At 37.7% G+C, this 21,294-nt stretch overlaps 1 protein-coding gene across 1 annotated transcript in view; it reads left to right on the forward strand.

Moving 5' to 3' along the window:
* SOBP (sine oculis binding protein homolog) overlaps positions 1-20,108 on the forward strand; it is a gene marked incomplete at its 3' end in the record, with an annotated part of 160,460 nt that extends 140,352 nt beyond the window's left edge. The window contains exon 6 of the mRNA XM_083356034.1: positions 18,147-20,108. Coding sequence (XP_083212160.1) covers positions 18,147-20,108 — 1,962 coding nt within the window. The remainder of the gene's footprint in view (positions 1-18,146) is intronic.
* Positions 20,109-21,294: the final 1,186 nt, after the last annotated feature.

Raw genomic sequence — 21,294 nt, forward strand, 5'->3', positions numbered from 1 at the left:
TGTCATGACAAACAATTTCTGTGTTAGGCAGTCTCTAAATGACGATTACCTGTACTTCTACTGTGTGGTTCTTCCATATTGGTACATTTCCTTTTAAGTAAAGTATTCATATACTATCACTACTGGTTGAATTTAGTCCGAAAATATCTTACCTCTGTTGCCCAGGTCTTTTCCTCTGCTGTAGGAATAATGAAAGCAAAGGAGCTGTAGACTAGAGCCCGAAGAAGTATATTGTGAAAATATTAACATGTGTAATTTATCACTTATGGAAGATTTTCACCACATTATTACAGAGAAATACGCTTTTTGAATCAGGTGAGTTAATTTTTCCCCCTCTGTATTTGAGAAAAAAAGACTGTAGAAGCAGAAAAAAGGCAATAAATCCTACAGAAGCATTGAAATAAAGGTAATATATTCAGTCTAACTTAAATAAATGTTAACAGGTTGAGTAGGATTTTTGATATTTAGAATTTGGCAGACCTCACACAGAGGGAGTCATAGTTTGGCAGAGCAATCTTTTGCGTATTTGGGCAGACCTCACACAGAGGGAGTCGTAGTTTGGCAGAGCAATCTTTTGTGTAGCTCAGAGGAGTACAAAGGACTGCGATAATACAGAATTGTAGCTTAATAAAAGCTGGACTGCTATCTGAGCTGCAGTGTAATTTGCATGAATGATTAAATAAACTCCGTTTCTAAGGGTAGGATTTTAAGGCAACCATTTTAAATAATACGGTATGGTTCTTCATGGTTTTGTTAGAATAGCTAGCCAGTTCAGTTGGGCGGCATAAACAGAGGAATTACCCTAAGAGTTGGATAAAAAGGCTATTAGTCTATGCATGAGCTCTCAGCAGAATCCCAGGTATTTTTTGCTCAGAGATAAGCAACTTCAGATGTTGCTGAACTATGATTTACCATCTCATCTAGCGTAGTCAGTTAAGTTCACTTATTGCTATCATACTTGCTTCCAGTAAATCAAATATAGTTGGTTTCTGTAGCATCTCCTGGTCAAGAATATGTCTGCCCTGCTAGTTAGATAAGGGGTCCCCAACCCCCAGTCTGTGGACCAGTACCAGGCCACGGCATACCAGCAACCAGTCCGCATAAACAAGCAAAGCCCCATCCGCGAGATGCAGGCAGCACACAAAACCATGGACCCTCCGGTCCCTGGAAAAACCTCTCTCCACAGAATCAGTCCCTGGTGCCCAAAAGGTTGGGGACTTCTGAGTTATATGATCTCTAAAATGTTCGCAGTAAACTCATAAGAGACTGTTTACCTCTCCTCTTAGAACTTGCAATTCTGCCACTGATTTTCCTTTTGAGACATGTCTTCTGGTAGGTCAGCTTTGCCTTCTTTTTAAATCTGGACTGGCTGCTAGAAGCTTTTTTGTGAGGGATTTTTTTTTAAAAAAAAAAAGAACGTTAGCAAAGATTTCAGTCTTACCTGTTGGAGCATCTTCCTTGCTATTAAACAATCAGGTGAATTATTTTTTCAGTTGCTCTCATTTATATTAAATTAGATGTCCATAGAATTGTAGAACTTGGTTTGGATTAACAAATAAAAGTTACTGCAAGAAGATGAATTCCCAAGCACAATATGGACATTTTCAGTGTCAAACTGCTTCCTCTGTGTGACACATCTGTCACTTTTCAGCAGCTAAGGATTGGTGTATTCCTTTATTTCCTGAATAATTTAACAAAGTATTTTGAGGACATTTATCCTATGAGATTCTGGTGACTCCTCACAAGATACTGACTATACTAAAGAATCTCTGCCCAAGACATGCATTTTTTTACATTTGTTGTTGTTGTTTGTTGTTGTTTGCTTCATTCCTCATTTTATTCCATAGTAGGCATTGTCAATTGTGAACTCAGATTCATGATATAAAGGAAGATGCGATCTTTGCCTCTTCTCCTCCATTTCTGCTATCTGAAGCCAATTTGATACCTCTGTATAAACATCAGCATTGTAGAATGTGTGGAACATTCTTCGAAAAAGTGATTTAGTGTTGAAAGAAAATGTTTTGAGATGTGCAGAGAATATAAATCACACATGACAACTTTTACTGGACCATATTTTATATTGGTGTCAAAAACAACAGGACAATTTTGAATCAACATTATTTAAGGCAAGATCAAGCTGCAACTGTCTGACTTTGATTAATTGCTCCTCAGTTTATTTCCTATGATAGAGCAGATCTTGTCAGTCTCCCCATATTTTCAGCCCTTTTGCAGCTGAAAATGACCAACCGGAGAATATGTCCTTATTGTAAGGGAGAAAATGTAGTGAGACAGAGACAATTTACCTAGATCACTACCTAGGGATAAGGAAGGCAGCAAATTGATGTTCTTGGTTTTTTTTCCTTCCCTTTTCTCTGTATTTCCATTTATTGGGTGTACTAGACATATTGCAATTATATTTTTCCAGAAAGGATATTTCTTCATATCTCTCCCCCCACATCATATTCTGCTTCTTGGCCTTCTGGAAAAGATAATTCCACAACAATGGATTTATAGAGACTATAGTTTATTGCTTTCAAATAATACCGTGATTCATAAAAAGTTACACTTTGAGGCTGATTTGCAGAGATGGCATTGGGGGAGGCTCTGTCTACACAACCTGTCAGCTTATCAGACTGAGCCTGTTTTATGAGTTTCTAATATATTCCTGCCTTGTATTAGTTCTTGCATACATCAGGTGCTTCCAGATGGAGGATTTCTGACTACAATTGAAAAAGCACTGTGCAGCTATTTTTTCTCTTCTGGAAAGAAAAATGACTAAAAAAGAATCGTAAATCAAGAAAATGGTGAAAAAAAGCAAAGTTCTCATAAATTCTATAAGTGAGTCTGGCTGACTGTACAATAAACAGTTTTTGAGAAGGACCCAGAAACCACCTCTTGACAGCCCTTCAGCAAGATCAAGAAACAAAAGTAGCAAAAGTTCCAGGAATACCCTTTATTGTTGTAGAGTAAATTATGGAATCTTAAAAGCTTGCCAGACATTCTTTCTACTCTGTCTTATACTAAACAACACTGAGGTAGAGTTTGAATCTGCTTCCTGCTTTCTTTTTTCCTGCTTCCTTTTTTCCTGCTTCCTTTTTTACTCAGCCTGGCTAACCCAAGGCCAAGTTTGCACACTTTCCTTCTATACAGCCATCTATCTTTCATACAGATCTCATGGCCACAGAGCTGTTGTTTAGTTTACTGATTAAGACAAGCATGCATTTAACAATGCTATTTACAACAGTGTCATCCCTACCCACTCACTCCTTAATTGACAAGGAATTTTAATTTATTTATTTATTTTATTTATATACCGCCCTTCTCCCGAAGGACTCAGGGCAGTGAACAGGGCAAATGTATAAAATACAAAAAATATAAAAGTTAAAAGGAATTAAACATAATGCCCAAGGTAAAAAACAATAAATACAAATATTAAGAACAATAAAAAACCCAACCCACCCCCCCATCAGGCCAAGCCGGCTTGTTCAAATAAATGCGTTTTCAGATCGCGTCAGAAGGAGCGGAGGTCGGGCACCATCCGGAGCTCAACCGGCAAACGATTCCATAGCTCCGGGGCGCCCACAGAGAAGGACCTCCCCCTGGGGGCCACCAATCAACATTCTCTGATCGGTGGCACCCTGAGGAGGCCCTCTCTGTGGGAACGCACAGGGCGGAGGGAAGTTGATGCCGGCAGCAGGTGCTCCCTAAGGTACTCCGGACCCATGCCATGTAGGGCCTTGAACACCATTACCAGTACCTTGAATCTCACTCAGAAGACAACTGGGAGCCAATGCAGCTCACGGAGTAGAGGTGTAACATGGGAGTATCGGGAGACTCCGAACATGACTCTCGCGGCTGCATTCTGTACCAGTTGGAGCCTCCGAGTGGTCCTCAAGGGCAGCCCCATGTAGAGAGCGTTGCAGTAGTCCAAACGAGAGGTCATGAGCGCATGAGTGACCGTACACAGGGCATCCCGGTCTAGATAGGGCCACAACTGGCGCACCAGGCACCAGAGTAGCAGAGATTCAGACAGGAAGGAGAGCTGCATCCCCCTCTTCTAGTTCCCTTGCTTAAAATTGATGCTTTCCCTCTTTTCAGAATTCAGCAGAAGAAGAAGTGGATCAGGTTGTTCCATTTTAGGAAATGAGTAATTGGGATATCTATGTGTTGTGCAGCCTCTAATCTTGCACCCAATCTTCTTCTCCAAATTTGAACTGAGCCTGCCCTAATAAAGGTAATCATTCTGAGAGATGTGCCACAACAAGATGAGATCATTTCTCTCCCCCCCCAATGCTGATCATATGACTAATTCAGGTTTCAACAATTATGAGTTATAGTAGCTGCCTTTGAGCAAAGAAAGGGAGTTGAGAAAAATGTAGTTTTTCCTTCCTTACCACATATATGCAGTTTGAGATCATCAATCATATTAAAGCATGCTTTGCTTTAGTTTACTGAAGAAATTACAGTATCTGCTGTCCACAAGACGGAGGCTGATGTCTCTGGAAGGGACATGGTCTACAGCACGGATCTCACGTGACGTGTCGTGATGTATCGTGACTTTTTTTGCATTGCTGGAGCTGGGGTGGGCGCAGCCTCTGTATGATGCAACCTGCCTGCAGTTTGACAGCCCTGGTCTACAGTGTCTAAAGTAGGAATCTCTTGCTTTAATTTCAGTGTCTATTCTTATATCCCTAAATGGATTTTTATAACTAGGCTGCAATATCTTAAGGGCTACAGAGTACCTGTGATTTATTGAAAAAGGCACAATACTGCACAGTAGGTGGTTTATAAGTCATCATTTCAAAATCACAGTGGTTGGCATAGTACAATATGCTAAGCCAAAACCAAGCAACTTAAATGATGGGTTACTACAGGTTTGTTGGTTAATTCCTGCAACTTAAATGCCACTTCATTTTCAGAGACTGGGTGACTTCCAGTATTAATATTAATATTATATATGAACCAGAATTTACTCAAACGTATCTATTGAAAAGCCACCTTGGAAGAAAGATCACAAGTCACCAAAACCCCATTATTATGTTAGCTTCTTGCTAAATTTGCTATATAAGCTAGTTGACTGTGATAACATGGAGAAATGCTTAATTCAAAGTATTTCTATCGTACAGAATATAGAGCAATGTACAGAATATAGAGCAAAAGAGCAAAATATCAGGAAGAGGTAGCTACAAAACAATGACATTCTGGCAGAACTTGCTGATGGATACTGTTAGCTTTCTTTTTTTTAATATTTATTGCTGTTTCTTGGCATACATTCCCCATTTCTTCTTTCCCTCTGGTTTTCCACTCCACATGGCAAACCTGAGCAGAACAGATGTCCTTTTTGACATTTCCATGTATTACATTCCCATGTGTATATGATGTTTATATGTTCAAATGTGAGAGAATTAAAATAGAAAAGGAATATGAAAGAAACTAAATGTACTTTATACTCTAAAAGATGCTGAAAGGTTGGTATTTACTTATCAAAACATATCAAATCAAAATTCTGTCAACTTATCATCAAGGGCCGAGGCCAAAAACAAGAGTGAGAAAGGGAGAAGTGTAAGATCAGAGGAAAGGCTCAGATATTGACAGGAAACTACAGCAGAAAAGCTAGTCCCACTTTACTCTGCCTTGGCTAGGCCTACCTTGGATCAGCATGTCTAAAAAAAGACATTAACAAATTGGAGCAAGTTTAGAAGAGATTACCAAGATGCTGGAAAAAAAACTATGAGAATCAATAAATGTGATATATTTAGCGTGCAAAAGAAAAGATTGGGGGAAATTATGGCAACAGTCTTCCAAAATCTAAGGAGTTATACCATAGAGCAGACATGTCAAACTTGTGATGTTGTGTGACGTCGCGAGATGTATCGGGACTATTTTGCCATTGCCGGCAATGGGGTGGGCATGGCTTCCAGATGGCGTGTCCGGCCCGTGGGCCCGCAGTTTGACACTCCTGTATAGAGAAAGGAATAGAGTTATTTTCTGTTACCCTGGAGGCAGGACAAGAACAAATAGGTTACAAATTATAGGGAAATAAATTCATGGTAGATACTGTAAGAGATGACAATCAGTGAAATAGCTACCCCGTGGAGCTGAAAACGAATATTCAACACTCAAGTCTACTTAAGGTCTGACTTTATATATAGGTCAGATGTTGTAGATACTGAACTTTTCTTGGGTAGCTCAAAGATATTTTTTTAATTCTGTTCATTTACATAAAAATAAAAATATAAAAATGTTTTACATAAAATAAGTAAAAATACTTCATTTATTTTTTCTGCATCCTACTAAAGAAACACAAGGTTACACTCTGATTTTGTTGATTCTGCCAATTCAAGAGAAATAAATTCTGCTGAGGCCTTACTTTCTGAATAGCTTAGATATTTTATAAGTAAAGTAGAATGTTAAATATCTATTTAACAGGTATCCAAATGCTTAATATGCATAAACAATCTAATTCTATACAGATTTATCTGGAGTCTTATTGTATCTTTATACAAAGAAGAGTTATATATCTGTGTAAGTCAGTGTAGCAATATGCTACATTTAATAAAGTAAAAATATTAGTATGTAATTTAAATTTGACAAACCTCAATAAGTTAAAAATCTTCTTGAGGAGTGCTGGGTTCTTTCTCATTGTCATTCTGTCTCATTCAAATTACAGATTGTGATGTTTAGCGTATGACCTTTGTACAAACAAATTTAAGATGCTCAGTGGTCTCAAAGAAGTATTCAAATCACTAACACCTTAATTTCACGTACTATTAGGTGTTAAAGAAGCTAAATCCTTCTTCATCATCTTCTATTAAATGTGCAAATGAAATATAACAAGATAAGTACTTTAGTAGACCTATTAGGAAATATTTTGCAATAATTTGCCTTAGTGACTTTAAGGATGCTGCTTTACAGGTCATGAGTATAAAAGTGCTATCCCTGAATACATGGTATAATGGATAGCTGAATGATAATCGGATGCAATTACAGCGTCTATATTGATGTCTATAAAGACACAAAAGTGCATTTTCCTTAATCACACACTATAAACCTGTCAGATGATTACTTAAGATTGAATCCAACTGTTACCATATGGAATCATCAAAGAGTTACTAAAAACAATAAATTTAAAATATGATGCAATCATTTGTGCATGCACTAAAAACAATAATGGTACAATGAGTTACAAAGATAATAACAACTAACAACGGTTTTATTATTATGTTTATATTTATGCACTACTTTAATCCAGAGTGATTTATTTAGATTGGAAATATTATGGTAGAAATATCTCAAACCTCTTTTTAATAAATTGCAATGAATTAAAATATATTATATAATATATATTAATATTAACTATGTTATTGTAATTAAGTGAATGCAACCTATAGAGAATAGCTGAAGATATGAGACAGTAGTTTGCCTTGTGTTATCCAGACTATGGGAAAAATGAGATTTTAGCTGATTTTCTTTGCTCATAAATCTCATACTTCCCATTATTTCCATGATTTCGCTCACATTAAAACAATTACATTTACCTCTTTTCTAACTTTCAGAACACATGGTTGATCTTCAGAGTCTTTTCCTATTTGATGTTCTTCGAAGTATAGACCACAGTTAATAAACCAGAGTTGGAAGGGGCCACTGAAGCTAACTTTCTGCTTAGTAGGAATCCAGGCTAAAACATTACAGATAGATGCTGCCCAGTCTCTGCTTGAGCATATTACGTGACGGAGCATTCATCTAAAAGCTTTCTTGTTGATTAATTTACTACAAAATGTATAGATCGCTTTATTCTCTCTCTTGCTTGATTTAGGTGTGTATATGGGCAAGTTTTTATAATCTTTCCCAAGTGAAATCCATTATTCTGTGCCCTATTCTCTAAGGCAGAGTTGTCAAACTCGCAACGTCTCACAACTTTTTTGCCATTGCCGGCAGTGGGGTGGGCGCGGTTTCACTATGGTGCATCCGGCCGGTGGGCCGGCAGTTTGAACCCCTGCTCTTAGGTGACAGAGAATAGCTTGCAGCTTTTTTTCTATGAGACATTCTTTCAGTTTCTCAAAGAGTGCCATCATATCCCTCTTCAGTCTTTACGGCTAAACCTCCCCAGATCTTTTAATCTTTCATTAAAGGATTTACAACATCTTCTAATCTCTTAGTTATTTTTGTTGGCTTTTTCAATTTGTTCCAGTTTATCTGAATCCTCCTTAATGAACGGAGGTGGGGCTTCATCAATGCAAAATAAAATGGAATTATTTCTGTGGTGCAACCTTAAATTCTAGCTGTTCTTAGTTGGTAAACAACCACTGCTGATCATTTTTACACTTTTATTGCCAAGCCCATTCCTTACCTCTTACTGCTTTGCATTTGTCTCTGTTAAATTTCATTTTATTAATCTCAGCCTTATTTCACTAGTTTATTGATATCATTATGATTTTTATTTCTGTGTTTTAAAGTACTCTGTGTCACTTGTACATTTCTCATATCATCCAACTCATTAATAAAAGCATTTAAGTGTAGGGGATCCAAGACAGAATCAGCTAACAGTCCACTTAATATTTCACTCTAGTTTGATGAAGAAACTATGGGAAACACTTCCCCGGGCATGATTTCCAAGGAAATTGGAAATTTAATTGTTATTCCACCCAGCCCGATCTTATATATTAGTTGTTTAATGCAGGGCTTTTCAACTTTTTCACCCATTGTACCACTTTTAGGATATGGCAACATCCGAGTACCACCAGTCGCCTAGCAAGGTGTCAAAAACTTGACCAAAAAAAAAAAGTGAAGTACAGGTAGTCCTTGACTTACAACAGTTCACTTAGTGACTGTTTGAAGTTACAGTGGCACTGAAAAAAGTGCCCCCCATGCCACAGCCAAGGAAGACACCTGCCTGCCTGCCTGGCGGCGCTCTTTCTCCTGTTCAAGGTTTTCATTGTTGTGAGCATTTCTGTTGAGGATTGACAGTGGGGGTGGGGTGGGGAGTGTTTGGTTTTTATTTCCACCCCCTCTGCTGGGTGGTTGCAGCAGGTTTTGGTCACTTCACATGACCCTGGGACACTGTGACCATCATAAATATGAATCAGTTGTCAAGCATTTGAATGTAAATCACAAGACCCTGGAGATGCTGCAACATTCCAGCTGATCGGTGCTTCTTCTGGGCTCAGAAGCACCAGGATCAGCGCCGAGCTCCAGCTGGAGCCTGGCACTGATCCTGGCGCTTTCGCTGAGCCCTGACAGCCCTGCAGCTCCAGTCATCTCTCTCACAGGCTTGTGTGGTACTGCCACCAGTTCAGCTCATTCCCCTTCCCCGCTACCACTTTTCTAGGATGGTTGCGTACCACCTGCCAGGTGCCAATGTACCACAGGTGGTACCCGTACCACTGGTTGAAAAGCCCTGGTTTAATGTTCTCATAATAAGAGAGGTCTCTCCTATTCCCTCCAAATTTGGGATAAGATTATCTTGCAAAGTGATGTTCTTACAAATCCATGCTGAACTGTGGTGAGTGGTATGTTGTTTTTAAAGTGATGGTTGAGTGAAAATGTCTAGAATAAGGGTGTCAAACTGCCGGCCTGCAGGCTGGATGCATCATGCCGAAACCACGCCCACCCCATAGCCAGCAATGGAAAAAAGTCACGATACATCGCGACATGTCACGTGATGTTGCAAGTTTGACACTCCAGGTCTAGAATTTTTTGAAATGTCATTAGATTGTCAAACAGATTAATCTGCAGTTGTCTGGACCCTTTCTTTACTAAATTTCTGAATTTAGAGGTGTACAACGACAAAGGTTCAGTCAGACCATTATCAAGATGCAGTTTATCTGGTTGGGGGTATAATTTTATTCAGAGTAAATAGGCATTCCCTGACCATGTTTCCCAAATTTCTGTTGTCTGCCTTCATCCTGCTCTTCATATTTATGTGAAATATATATAATATTGTTGAAGAAGACATTCAAAAAAGGAGTCCAATAGCTTTGATTTTTATTTTGTTAGCTGATTGCATTTTGTCCTCTTCACTGATCAACTGCTATATTGATCCTTTTCATTACTGGCATTTTCACATCTCAAGAAAGCTCTTTTGTTAGGGATTTGCAGCTTTTTGGATGTAAAGTGGAAAATACACCCAATAAGGGATGATGGTGCCTCCTTAAACAAGCCATGACTTTTTCTGAGTTCCCATAACATGGACATTTTCTTCTATCTTGTATATCCCTTTTCATCTGAATAATACAATTTCATTCATATCTACTAAAAGAAATATTTTCCTAGGAATAATTATCCCCAGTATTTAATATTAATAATCTGGAGAATAAATTTATTATTTTATTTTTATTTGTCATATTCTAAATTCTTAAGTACCCAGGATAGTTACCATACTACTGTATTATTTGTACACATCTACCTAATGGCTGTCAGTAATAATTTAAAAGACTCAAAATTTTTGCATATTTCAGATAACGAACTTTCCACTATGTGTGCACCTTTATTAAACATAAAGTGCAGGAGTGCTAAACATCTTCTGTGCTTCAAGTTCTTTGCTGTCAGTTTATCCATTGAACCTGCTCTTTTGTTCTCCTGTGTACATGGATTTTTTTTTTCTTCCTATCAGCTCCTATTGTAGCACCTCGTTGTTTGACGTGATAAAGCTGCATCCTTTCTTACTAAGATTTCTTTACTCTCTACTCCAATGCTGATCTTTTTTCAAGCACTATTTCAGGAGTATATTAATTGCAAACATCTGTCAGGCCATTTTTAGGTAGAAATACAAACATGATGCAGGGATTGCTGGTCAGTTATTATAAGGTCTGTACATCTTCACTTCTGTTTTTTAAGATAATAACAGTAAAAAGGCTTTTTTTCCTGGTCCCCTCATTAAGATCCCAGGAGCACATTAACAATACAGAATGAAAAAGTAGATGGGGACTTTTCTCTTGAAATGTCTTGCTGAATTCCACCGTCAAACATCTTTGAGCTCATTCTGAAAACTTACTCAGTTTTAGAAATCTCAATTTCCCAGTATGGCTCTGGTGTTAGCTATGGAAATATGAGAGTTGTAATCCAGTATATCTGGACATAGCCTGGTGGGAGAAGGTTGCTGCTATCCAAATATCTGGTCCATTGAGATGAAATAATGTACAGTAATATTAATCTTCTTCACTCACATATTAATCACAGCCTACTAAATACAATGCATTCTCCAATTAGATAAAAATGAGAATATGGAGGCTAATGACAATAAATCAGTTTCTGACAACATCCCTGATGAACTAAATATCTAATAATTATCCAATTGATTTTACTTACTATGAAGTCACACATAGCTAGTTTTCTTTCTGTCTTTCTTTCTCTTTCTTATATTATACCAGAGATTCACATTTATTCATGAAGAATAAAAATTACTGGAGTAGAAATAATGTCACTTAAGAATTAATGGATCAGATCTGTCTTACAGATTTATCATTTCATATGAGGTCAATGAATTTATGGTACAAATGGCTATATCCCCAAGGTAATAAAATGGAGCAAAATTATTCATTTTACTTCTGACTAATATTATGCTCAGAGTAATTACAGATTTCTCCTAAGAGCTCATTCTGATTCCTTAAGTTGTGACAGATTGAACATATATCTTTCAGTTCAATAAAACAACATTTTGCTATCTGTAAAATATACAGCATGTGATCTATTTTAAGAAGTAATTTGCATGCTGAGTAAATTCTGCTGGTTAAAATTCTACCACATTCCATCCCAAATTAAGACTAAAAACTTAGGACTTGTTTTTCCTTAGTGTTTTAAAAAAAATTTTTTCCTTTGATTGCATGTGTGACCATTTTTTCTTATATTATTTCATTATAATTTTAACAGGGCATGCTTTTAAACCCATTTCCTATTTATTTGAAACAAATAGAGATTTACTTCTCCGTAAACATATATCTGTGCTATGCTTTCTGAAGGGAACACTCTATTTAATTCTAGCAAATGATTAGTTGAATAATTTAACTAATTCAAATCAGTTTGAATTCTAGCAAATTATTCTACAAGTTTTGTTAACAGCACACCCTTGAGATTAGTTGTTGTAAGATCAAATTAATATTATTAAATTATGTTTTATCAAAAGTGAAATACTCATTCAGAGGAATGGGGTGATAAGATGAGCTGTAGCTAAGTCACTTGGCATGTACCAGTCTGCCTCCTCCTCCTCCTCCTCCTCCTCCTCTTCTTCCTCTTCTTCTTCCCTACCACTATTATATGTAGATAATCTGAATTAGATTCACAATCGAAGACTGGTGGGAATTTAATAATTCAAGTCCTAACTAAGACCTAAGAATTATTAAGGTGGTTTCGAAGAATCTTGGCAGTTCCAAGCAGGATGGGGTTTTTTATGTTTTATTTATTTATTTATTTATTTTGTAAAATTAGGGTGTTCAGATCTGATAAATTCAGTATTTCCAGATATCAAAGAACCCCTTTAGGTATCACTCTAAGGGTTCCAATCATGATTGATATAATAACAGGTTTCTTTTTTATAAGCATTCAACAAATCTTCATATTTTGTCATTTTTTCCAATTGTTTTTCCTTATTAGTTATTTCCTTATTGTTTTTCCTTATGGCTGTTGGTTGCAAAGTCAGCTGGATGTTCAGACTGGATTTGGCATTTTTGTCTGCCTATCAATTCCTTCCTAAGATCCTGGGATGGGTAGATCTTGATGTTTAATGGTGTTAGAGGTATTGTTGCAGGATGTAAGCTGTTCTAAGTAAAGCTGCCTTTTGCAACTGACTGATGGTGAATTTGTCATTATTATTATTATTATTATTATTATTATTATTATTATTATTATTATTATTATTATTATTATTATTATTATTATTTACATAATAATATGACATCATAGCTGCCAGTTCACTAGCTGCCATTTGCCTTCATATTCATCAAGTTCTTCTCAGAACTTAGGATGTCATAATGTATCAGCATGGTATATGTGTGGATCCAAGCAATCTGGCCTTTTCTCACTGACAGATGGAAATTTTGTCAACACACAGATTTGCCATTCAAGAGTTTTTGGTATGATACCCAGTGTGCTGAAACCACTGGGACAACCATGGCTGGTTTACGCCATAAACTTTCATCTTTGATTTTCAGATCTTGATACTTTGCGATCTTCTCCAATTCTTTTGGTATTGCCACATTAATTATCCACAGTTTCTTCTTTTCAACTACAGTTAAATCTGGTGTATTATGTGCCAAACTTTTATCAGTTTGTATTGAAAAATCCCACCGTATTTTAGCTTGTTTGTTTTCGATTGCTTTTTCAACTCTTATGTTCCCACCCATATTTCATTACTGGCACATGATACTTTTTACAGATGTTCCAGTGAATTATTTTGGCAAATGTGTAATGTCATTGTTTATCATCAGTTTGTGCAATCTTGTTATATGAGCTGCATCTATGAACTAAAGTACTGTTTCTTCTGCTTCTTTCCACAATCTGCACTTCAAATCATCTGATGGTTTTTCAATTCTGGCCCCATTGATCACAACTCAGCGAGATATTTAGATTTGATTTCATATTTTTATCCATCTATCAAGTCCTTTCCTAGGACCTGGGATAGGCAGATGTTGTTTGATGGTGTTAAAGGGTATCATTGCAAGAGGTAACCTGTCCCAAGTAAAGCTGCCTTTTGCATTTGTCTGAGAATAATTTTATTAATGCTGTGATAGTGTTCAAGTGGTGATCCAGATATTTTGGGATTGGACCCAAGGCGCCTATTATTATTGCAACTATTTTTGAGGGGTTTTTTGCCATAATCATTCTACTTCTCTTTGTAGGTCTTTGTATTTTTTTATCCAGTTTTATCTCTTCTATTCTGCTGTCTCCAAGTATTGCAACATCCACTATCCAGACTGTTTTGTTTCTCTTATCAAAAATTGTTCAGTCTGGGGTGTTACATGGCAGGTGCTTTCTGTTTGAATTCTAAAATCCCAGAGCACTTTAGCTTCTTCATTTTCTATGATTTTGTCTATTTTGTGGTCCCACCAGTTCTTCCTTGCAGGCAAATACTATTTTTTGCAAATATTCCAATGCACCATTGTTGCTATTTTGTCATGCCATTGCTTGTAGTCAGTCTGTGTGATCTTCTTGCAGTAGCTAACTATGCAATGCACTATTTCTTTAACTTCTTTGCAGAGGCGGCATTTGCTATCTGCTGCTGTCATCTCAATTCTGGCTTTGTATGTATTTGTTCTGAAAATTTGGTCTTGTGCAGGCAGAATTCGTCCCTCTGTTTCTTTCTTAATCTTTCCTTCTCTTAGCTATTGCCAGATCTTGTTGCTATCTGCTTCACCTGCTAGGTTTTTTGTGTTTGCTTGTGTTTTGTGTGTGTGTGTGTGTGTGTGTGCGTTGCACTGGCCATGTAAGATTTTGCCTTGCCGTGTCTCTTTTCCATTCTTCTGGTCTTTCTTGTCGACCAGTTTAGTCACTCCAGTATTCAATAAGCCTTCAATGGTGTACTAGCTTCAGTGCATCTTCTTCGTTGTCCTTCCAATGCTTTTTTCTTCTTCTTCAACTGTATGGTGTAGTTGCAAATTTCCATGCCCGCCTTTGCTTCTTGGTAAGTAGAGTTTGTCAACATTGCTGTGTGGATAAAGGATATGATTCATTATCATTATTTTTCTAGTCTTCCTATCCAGATTTAGTTTTGCCTCCACTTGCTTTTTCTACCTTTTAAATCAGGGGTCTTCAAACTCGGTCCTTTTATGACTCATGGACTTCAACTCCCAGAATTCCTCAGCCAGGCACACTGGCTGAGGAATTCTGGGAGTTGAAGTCCATGAGTCATAAAAGGGCCGAGTTTGAAGACCTCTGTTTTAAATCATTGCTTTACAGAAAGTGTAAATGAAAGCCTTTTGTGTGTTCTAAACTATTGCCACTGCTTATTTTACATATAAATTAATAAGTTTTAATACTTCCTAAACTTTCCTTTTCTCCTGGCATCAGTGAGTTTTCTGAATACCTCCATCCCCATTAAATAAATGTGTTATTTAATTGTAGGATTTTGCAGTCCCACCACTCTCCCTCCCTCTGATCTATATAGTTAAAAATATTGGGCAAAAATTTCCAAAAAAAGGTTTGCTCTAAAATTGAGCGAAGAGCACTTAGTTTTTATGTTAAAGTGTTAGCCTCAGAACAGCTAACCAAGAGGGGCAAATTGACTGGATTCACTGTGGATGTGGAAAAATCGTGGGATGAAAGCAACAAAAAAAGCATTGGACCCTTAAAAGTGGCTGGCCAACTGTAAAACTGCTTTAATTAGCAGCAGCAAAAGAATAGGTTTGGGAACACAGTTCTTCAAGCAACAAAACATGGACAAATAATTGCGAATGTTGAGGTAAAACTAATTCACAGGAGGTTGAGGTCTGAGCCCGTTTGTCTCCTGTAACATCAAGATAATTTAAACCAGACATGTCAAACACAAGGCCCGGGGGCCAGATCTGGCCCGCGAAGTGGTTTTATGCGGCCCGCGAAGCCATCCTGGAAACAGTGAGGGAATGGCCCCCACTGCCTTGGCCCTGGCCCAGAGACCCTCCTTCTGCCAGAGACCCTCAGATCTATCCCACTCCTGCCCAGGCCCCCATAGGCACCCTTGATGCGAATTATGTAGAGCTGGCCATGCCCACCCAGTAGGCCATATGCACTCTAGCCATGCCCACCCTGGCCATACCCACCCGGCCCATTGAGGACAACCACAATGCTGATGCGGCCCTCAATGAAATTGAGTTTGCCACCCCTGCTTTAAACTAACGAATGACTTGTTCTTGATGCCACCAATTGCTCAGATGTGTTTTCATACACACTGCAATAAGCTGATTCAAAAGAGACACATGCTAGAAAATTCTGATTTGTTACAAAGAGTAAACATCAGTGACCACCCTGGATGAGGAAGTATATGATAAATGCCCATTGAACTAAATTAATTTAAAAAGGCTTGATTTATATGGGTTGTTTTCTGGCTTTTATTGAAATGCCAGTGAAATGCTCAACAAATGTGCAAGCTTTAAACAATTTAAGTGTTATCACTGAAAAATCAAGAATTGAACGTGACTAGTCAAATGCCCAGCATATGTTGTTTTCAATTTGTTTATATGGCAAATGATTATTAAATCTACATTATTTACTTTAATACTATCATTTTGTTATGGCATCATTTTGTGTATGTTTAAGATAAGATTTTTCCAGTTCTGAATACTGTACAAAAGAAGTGCATTCTTGTACTTTTATCTCAATATACATAGCATGAAAAGAAAATATTTGTAATATTATTAGAATGGAATGAATGACGAAAACCGAGACTGTCACTGTGTATAAAATCTGTAAAAAAAAAGGCACAGAAAATTCTGACATCTGTTGATCTGTTTATAGCTGTGGAAAGATTATTCATTTTAATTCTTGTTTAAAATGCCATATGAAGGAAAAGGCATTTGTGCAAACAAGAGTCATATTTGCATTGTAGATCATGTCTCTGCCATCTGTGAGAGCTGTTGGTGTTGCAGTATTAATGTGTTAATGAAATCATAATAATTTCTCTGAAGTAATGGATTCCGAAACCTAGAATGTCTAATTTTTTTGAACTTTGGTTTCTAGTGGTTTACAACTGGGAAAACCTTTCACAGCTTAATTAGTTCTGGAACCATAATTTATTTTTATTTTTTAAAAAAATTGGCAGTATCTTTACCCCACAAAATAGTAGGAAGAAAGTAACTTGTATTCGGTACAGAAAGACTATCATCATAATAAGAGGTTTTGTCTTATTTTTTGAAAATTGGTGATATCAATTTTTGTCTGCCAAAAGTATATTCAAAAATGACTAGTTGAAAAATCATGGGCAAACAGCTTGGATAATCTTTCCAGCTTGTTAAAATATCACAGTTTCTGAATACTTGAAATTCGTCCAGGTTGTATTATTATTTTCTACTTCATCGTTAGAACTCAAATTTAATGCTATATGATAGTTTTGCTTTTTGGATACAATGTAATACTATCCCAGTTGTTATTTATGGCACTTCAGTAATTTAAAATGTCAGGTTCCATTCTTGTACCATAGATGAGTTGCTTTCAGTTCTCAAAACTCATGGAGTCTTTTTCCAAGTGTTCCTTGATCTTATTTTTATAACTAGAGTTCAATTTGTCAGTCAAAATCCACATGACCAATTCAACTGTGCTTATGCATAAATACCATAATCTGAACCAAGGCCTATTATAGTCACTGATCTTAAGCTTCTTAATGTTATATTGGACTCTGACCATGCTTTATAATAAAATCTCCAAATTTATATGAAGTTTCAAAGTACAATTCTATACATGTTTACTCAAAAGTCTCAGTATGCTCAATAAAATTTACTTCCAGCTCCATTTTATTTAATACTTTTAATATTTTTGAAGTAGGGCAAATCCAAACAAAAATCACATGTGTTACTACATCTGTGTTGTAGATGTGGGGAGAAACCATGAGCCTGCAATCCTGCTTGTAGTTAACAAGCATTAAATCCTTTTGAATGGAATAGTTTCCTTTGAGCAAACCAATATAGGGTAGTTTTTTCTTAGTTCATGGCAGAGATAAGATCTGATGTGAGGATTTTCTGATTGATAAGACAGTCACTTTATATTTAGCAGTCCCACTAAATATACTACCTTATGCTTTTATTTAAGGATTTTTAAAAAATCTTTTTACAATCCTGTTCCTTTTCCAGAACATCATTTAGATGTGAATGTACAGACAAACATGCATACATGCACAGTACTATTATTTCCATTTTTTTAATGGTTCTCAGCACTGTGGGTGACAACTAGATTAAATATTATAAAAGTAAGTTGTGTGAAGGCATGTGTGTCTGTGTATATCTATATATACCTATATATACCTATATATATATATATCAACATATCTATATATCTATATATATACCTATATACAGATCAACTATATTTTGGGGTCATGGCATGCAAGTTTCATGAAATATATTTTTCTGGATAATTCAGATGTTTAAAAATCAGTTATCAAAAGTAAAAAAATACTTTTAATGCAAATGACATAAAAAAGAAATCACTTTTTTCTTACCTATTTTGATTTTGTTACTGTGTTGTAGGTGTGTGACTGGTGTAAGCACATAAGACACACAAAAGAGTATCTGGATTTTGGGGACGGGGAAAGAAGGCTTCAATTCTGCAGTGCAAAATGTCTCAATCAGTACAAAATGGACATTTTCTACAAAGAGACACAGGCCAATCTTCCAGCTGGACTCTGCAGCACATTACATCCTCCAGTAGAAAATAAAGCAGAAGGCACTGGGGTACAGCTGCTGACTCCAGATTCTTGGAATATATCGCTAGCAGATGCTCGGAGAAAGGCCCCATCCCCAGTGTCTGCAGCTGGCCAAATTCAAGGTCCTGGACCATCCATGTCTACCACTGCCTCTCCGTCTGATACTGCCAACTGCTCTGTCACTAAAATCCCAACACCGGTTCCCAAACCTATTCCCATCAATGAGAATCCAAATATTCCACCAGTTTCTGTTCAGCCACCTGCTGGTATTGTGCCTCCAATTGGTGTCCCACCTCGAAGTCCACCCATGGTGATGACAAACCGTGGACCAGTTCCCTTGCCCATATTCATGGAACAGCAAATTCTGCAGCAGATTCGTCCACCGTTTATTCGAGGGCCGCCTCATCACGCATCAAATCCAAATAGCCCTCTGTCCAATCCAATGATTCCTGGAATTGGCCCACCAACAGGTGGTCCTAGAAATATGGGACCCACTTCCAGCCCAATGCATAGGCCAATGCTGTCCCCTCATATCCATCCTCCAACAACTCCAACCATGCCTGGAAATCCTCCAGGCTTACTACCCCCTCCACCACCAGGAGTTCCTTTGCCCAGCCTGCCTTTCCCTCCTGTAAGCATGATGCCAAATGGTCCCATGCCCATGCCACAGATGATGAACTTTGGTTTGCCATCTCTTGCCCCATTAGTGCCACCACCAACCCTCTTAGTGCCATATCCTGTTATCGTTCCGCTTCCTGTCCCAATCCCCATCCCAATCCCCATTCCTCACATCAATGATTCCAAGCCCCCAAATGGCTTCTCGAGCAATGGGGAAAGCTTCATTCCAAATACACCCAGCGACACAACAGGGGCTAAGGCAACAAGTAACTCTGTGTCCCCCAGGAATTCTAAACAAGGCCCTTCTAAGCCTTCTGATTCATCACCAAGCTGCTCAGGCCAGTCCTTAAATCAAACGCATGTGCATCAGCAGCACAGTAAAAGTGAAGTTGTTGATTTGACTGTGAGACCAAGTAGTCCTGTGAACAACAAGTTTGGTTTTCCTACAGTACTTCAGGGACCACAGGATGGTGTGATAGACTTAACTGTAGGTCACAGGTCTAGACTAAACAATGTTATCCACAGGGCTTTGTACGCTGAAGTCAAAGTTGAACACGAAGCTAGCAGTGTTGTAAATCTGACTTTGGGTAGCTCAGATAAAAGGAACTGCAGTGACTGCAGAAAAAATTGCAGCCCCACTGAAACAAAGACATTACCTGGTGGTGACCCACCTCACTGCGGCTCCCTCCCAGCTGCCTCTGGCACTCCAGAAAACGCTGCAGCTGCAGCCTGCAATGTCATTGTGAATGGCACAAAAGGCCCCGAGATTTCTAAGAACTCCGAAACACCCCAAGAGCAAAAAAAGACTCAGCTTCAACCTTGTTTGCTGGAGGAGCTGCCAGTGAGTGAGCTGGAATCCGTTAAGGAGAATAACTGTACATCAAACTGTCGCCGGGAAGGAGAGTCTGGTAAGAAGACAGGGGAAGAATCTCTGTTTGGGGGAGACAAACAAGACCCCAACCTTAACAATCCGGCTGATGAGGATCATGCATATGCTTTGCGGATGCTACCCAAAGCAGGCTGCGTCATCCAGCCTGTGCCCAGACCAGCGGAAAAGACTGCAATTGGACCCTGCATTATTTCAACGCCAATCCTCAGCACAGGGCCAGAAGATCTAGAGCCACCACTGAAAAGGAGGTGTCTCCGAATTCGAAATCAGAATAAGTAAAGGTTCGTGTAATCCCTAAAGTCTTCTGTGTGAGTAGAATTGATACCGATATGTTCAGGTAGGCTAATGACATAAGGAGGTTGCCGTTTGAGAAACAGGGGGAAAGATTCACGTTAATCAACTCATTCCCTTAAATTCATTACATGTGTCTTGTGTTTGTCATGCAACATTTTTTGTACTTGTTTCACACACATCAGCAGTGTCTGTTTCTTTATCTCATGGAGTATTCTGTTACAACTCTGGCAAAGAAATGTTAGTGAGATATCTAGGATAACTGAAAAGTCCTTTGCAATGTTAGTTTTTAAGATCAGGAAATCAACCTGGTCTCCAGGGCTAAGTCATCTGTGAAGCGGCAATTTGGGACTTGTGGGTTCAATTATCACCACACTTTTTAAGATAATTTTAGGAAGAATAATTCTAAAACTTAGAATTACGTGAAATGTAAAAGCATGCCTTTTTAACCTTTATCAAATACTTTCTGAAACATACCATTTTTAAAGTAGTCGAATTAACACTTTCATGACTTTCCACAAGTTTTGTTTGAGTGGAGATAAAAGTGCAGATGCTGCTTATTAGTTTGATTCTTAACTATTGAATCACAGTGCAGTGGGATCACTTCTCCATAACATTTTCTATTTTCTCTGCTGTTAAAAAACATATTTATGCCAATATAATATGCACTTTTAATGTTCTTTGGCAACCTGGTGTACAAAGAATAATATTTTTAAAGCACAAAAAGAGCCTTTTAAAACATAGAATTGTCAAATTCTTACATTTATGTATCAAAGCTGTTAATAGTGTTGATAATCTTGCTTGGGGCTCATACAGCTATGGGGTTGGTTAGAACCTTGAATAGGCTTCTTTTAATTACTTTTAATATTGAATTTTTAATCATCTTTGCTATATACAATTTTATATGTTTTAATATTTTATTTGTATGCCACCCAGAGGCCCTCTGTGAGGGACCTGGGAAGTTTATAAATTTGTTAAATAAATAAATAACATTCTGAAGGAATACCTGATATGAGAGATTATACACTGAGGTTCTGCTTTCTGTCTATGCTTGCAGAGCAGGTACAGGCTTCTGACATTTCAATGCACTGTTTTGTTTTGGTGATGCTATACTGAGGGATTTGCCCATTAGCATCTAGCCATAGCATGACCGATCCCTAAGAACTTTTTCTCT

This window comes from Vipera ursinii (assembly GCF_947247035.1).
Source record: "Vipera ursinii genome assembly, chromosome: 1".
Classification (NCBI taxonomy): Eukaryota; Metazoa; Chordata; class Lepidosauria; order Squamata; family Viperidae; genus Vipera; species Vipera ursinii.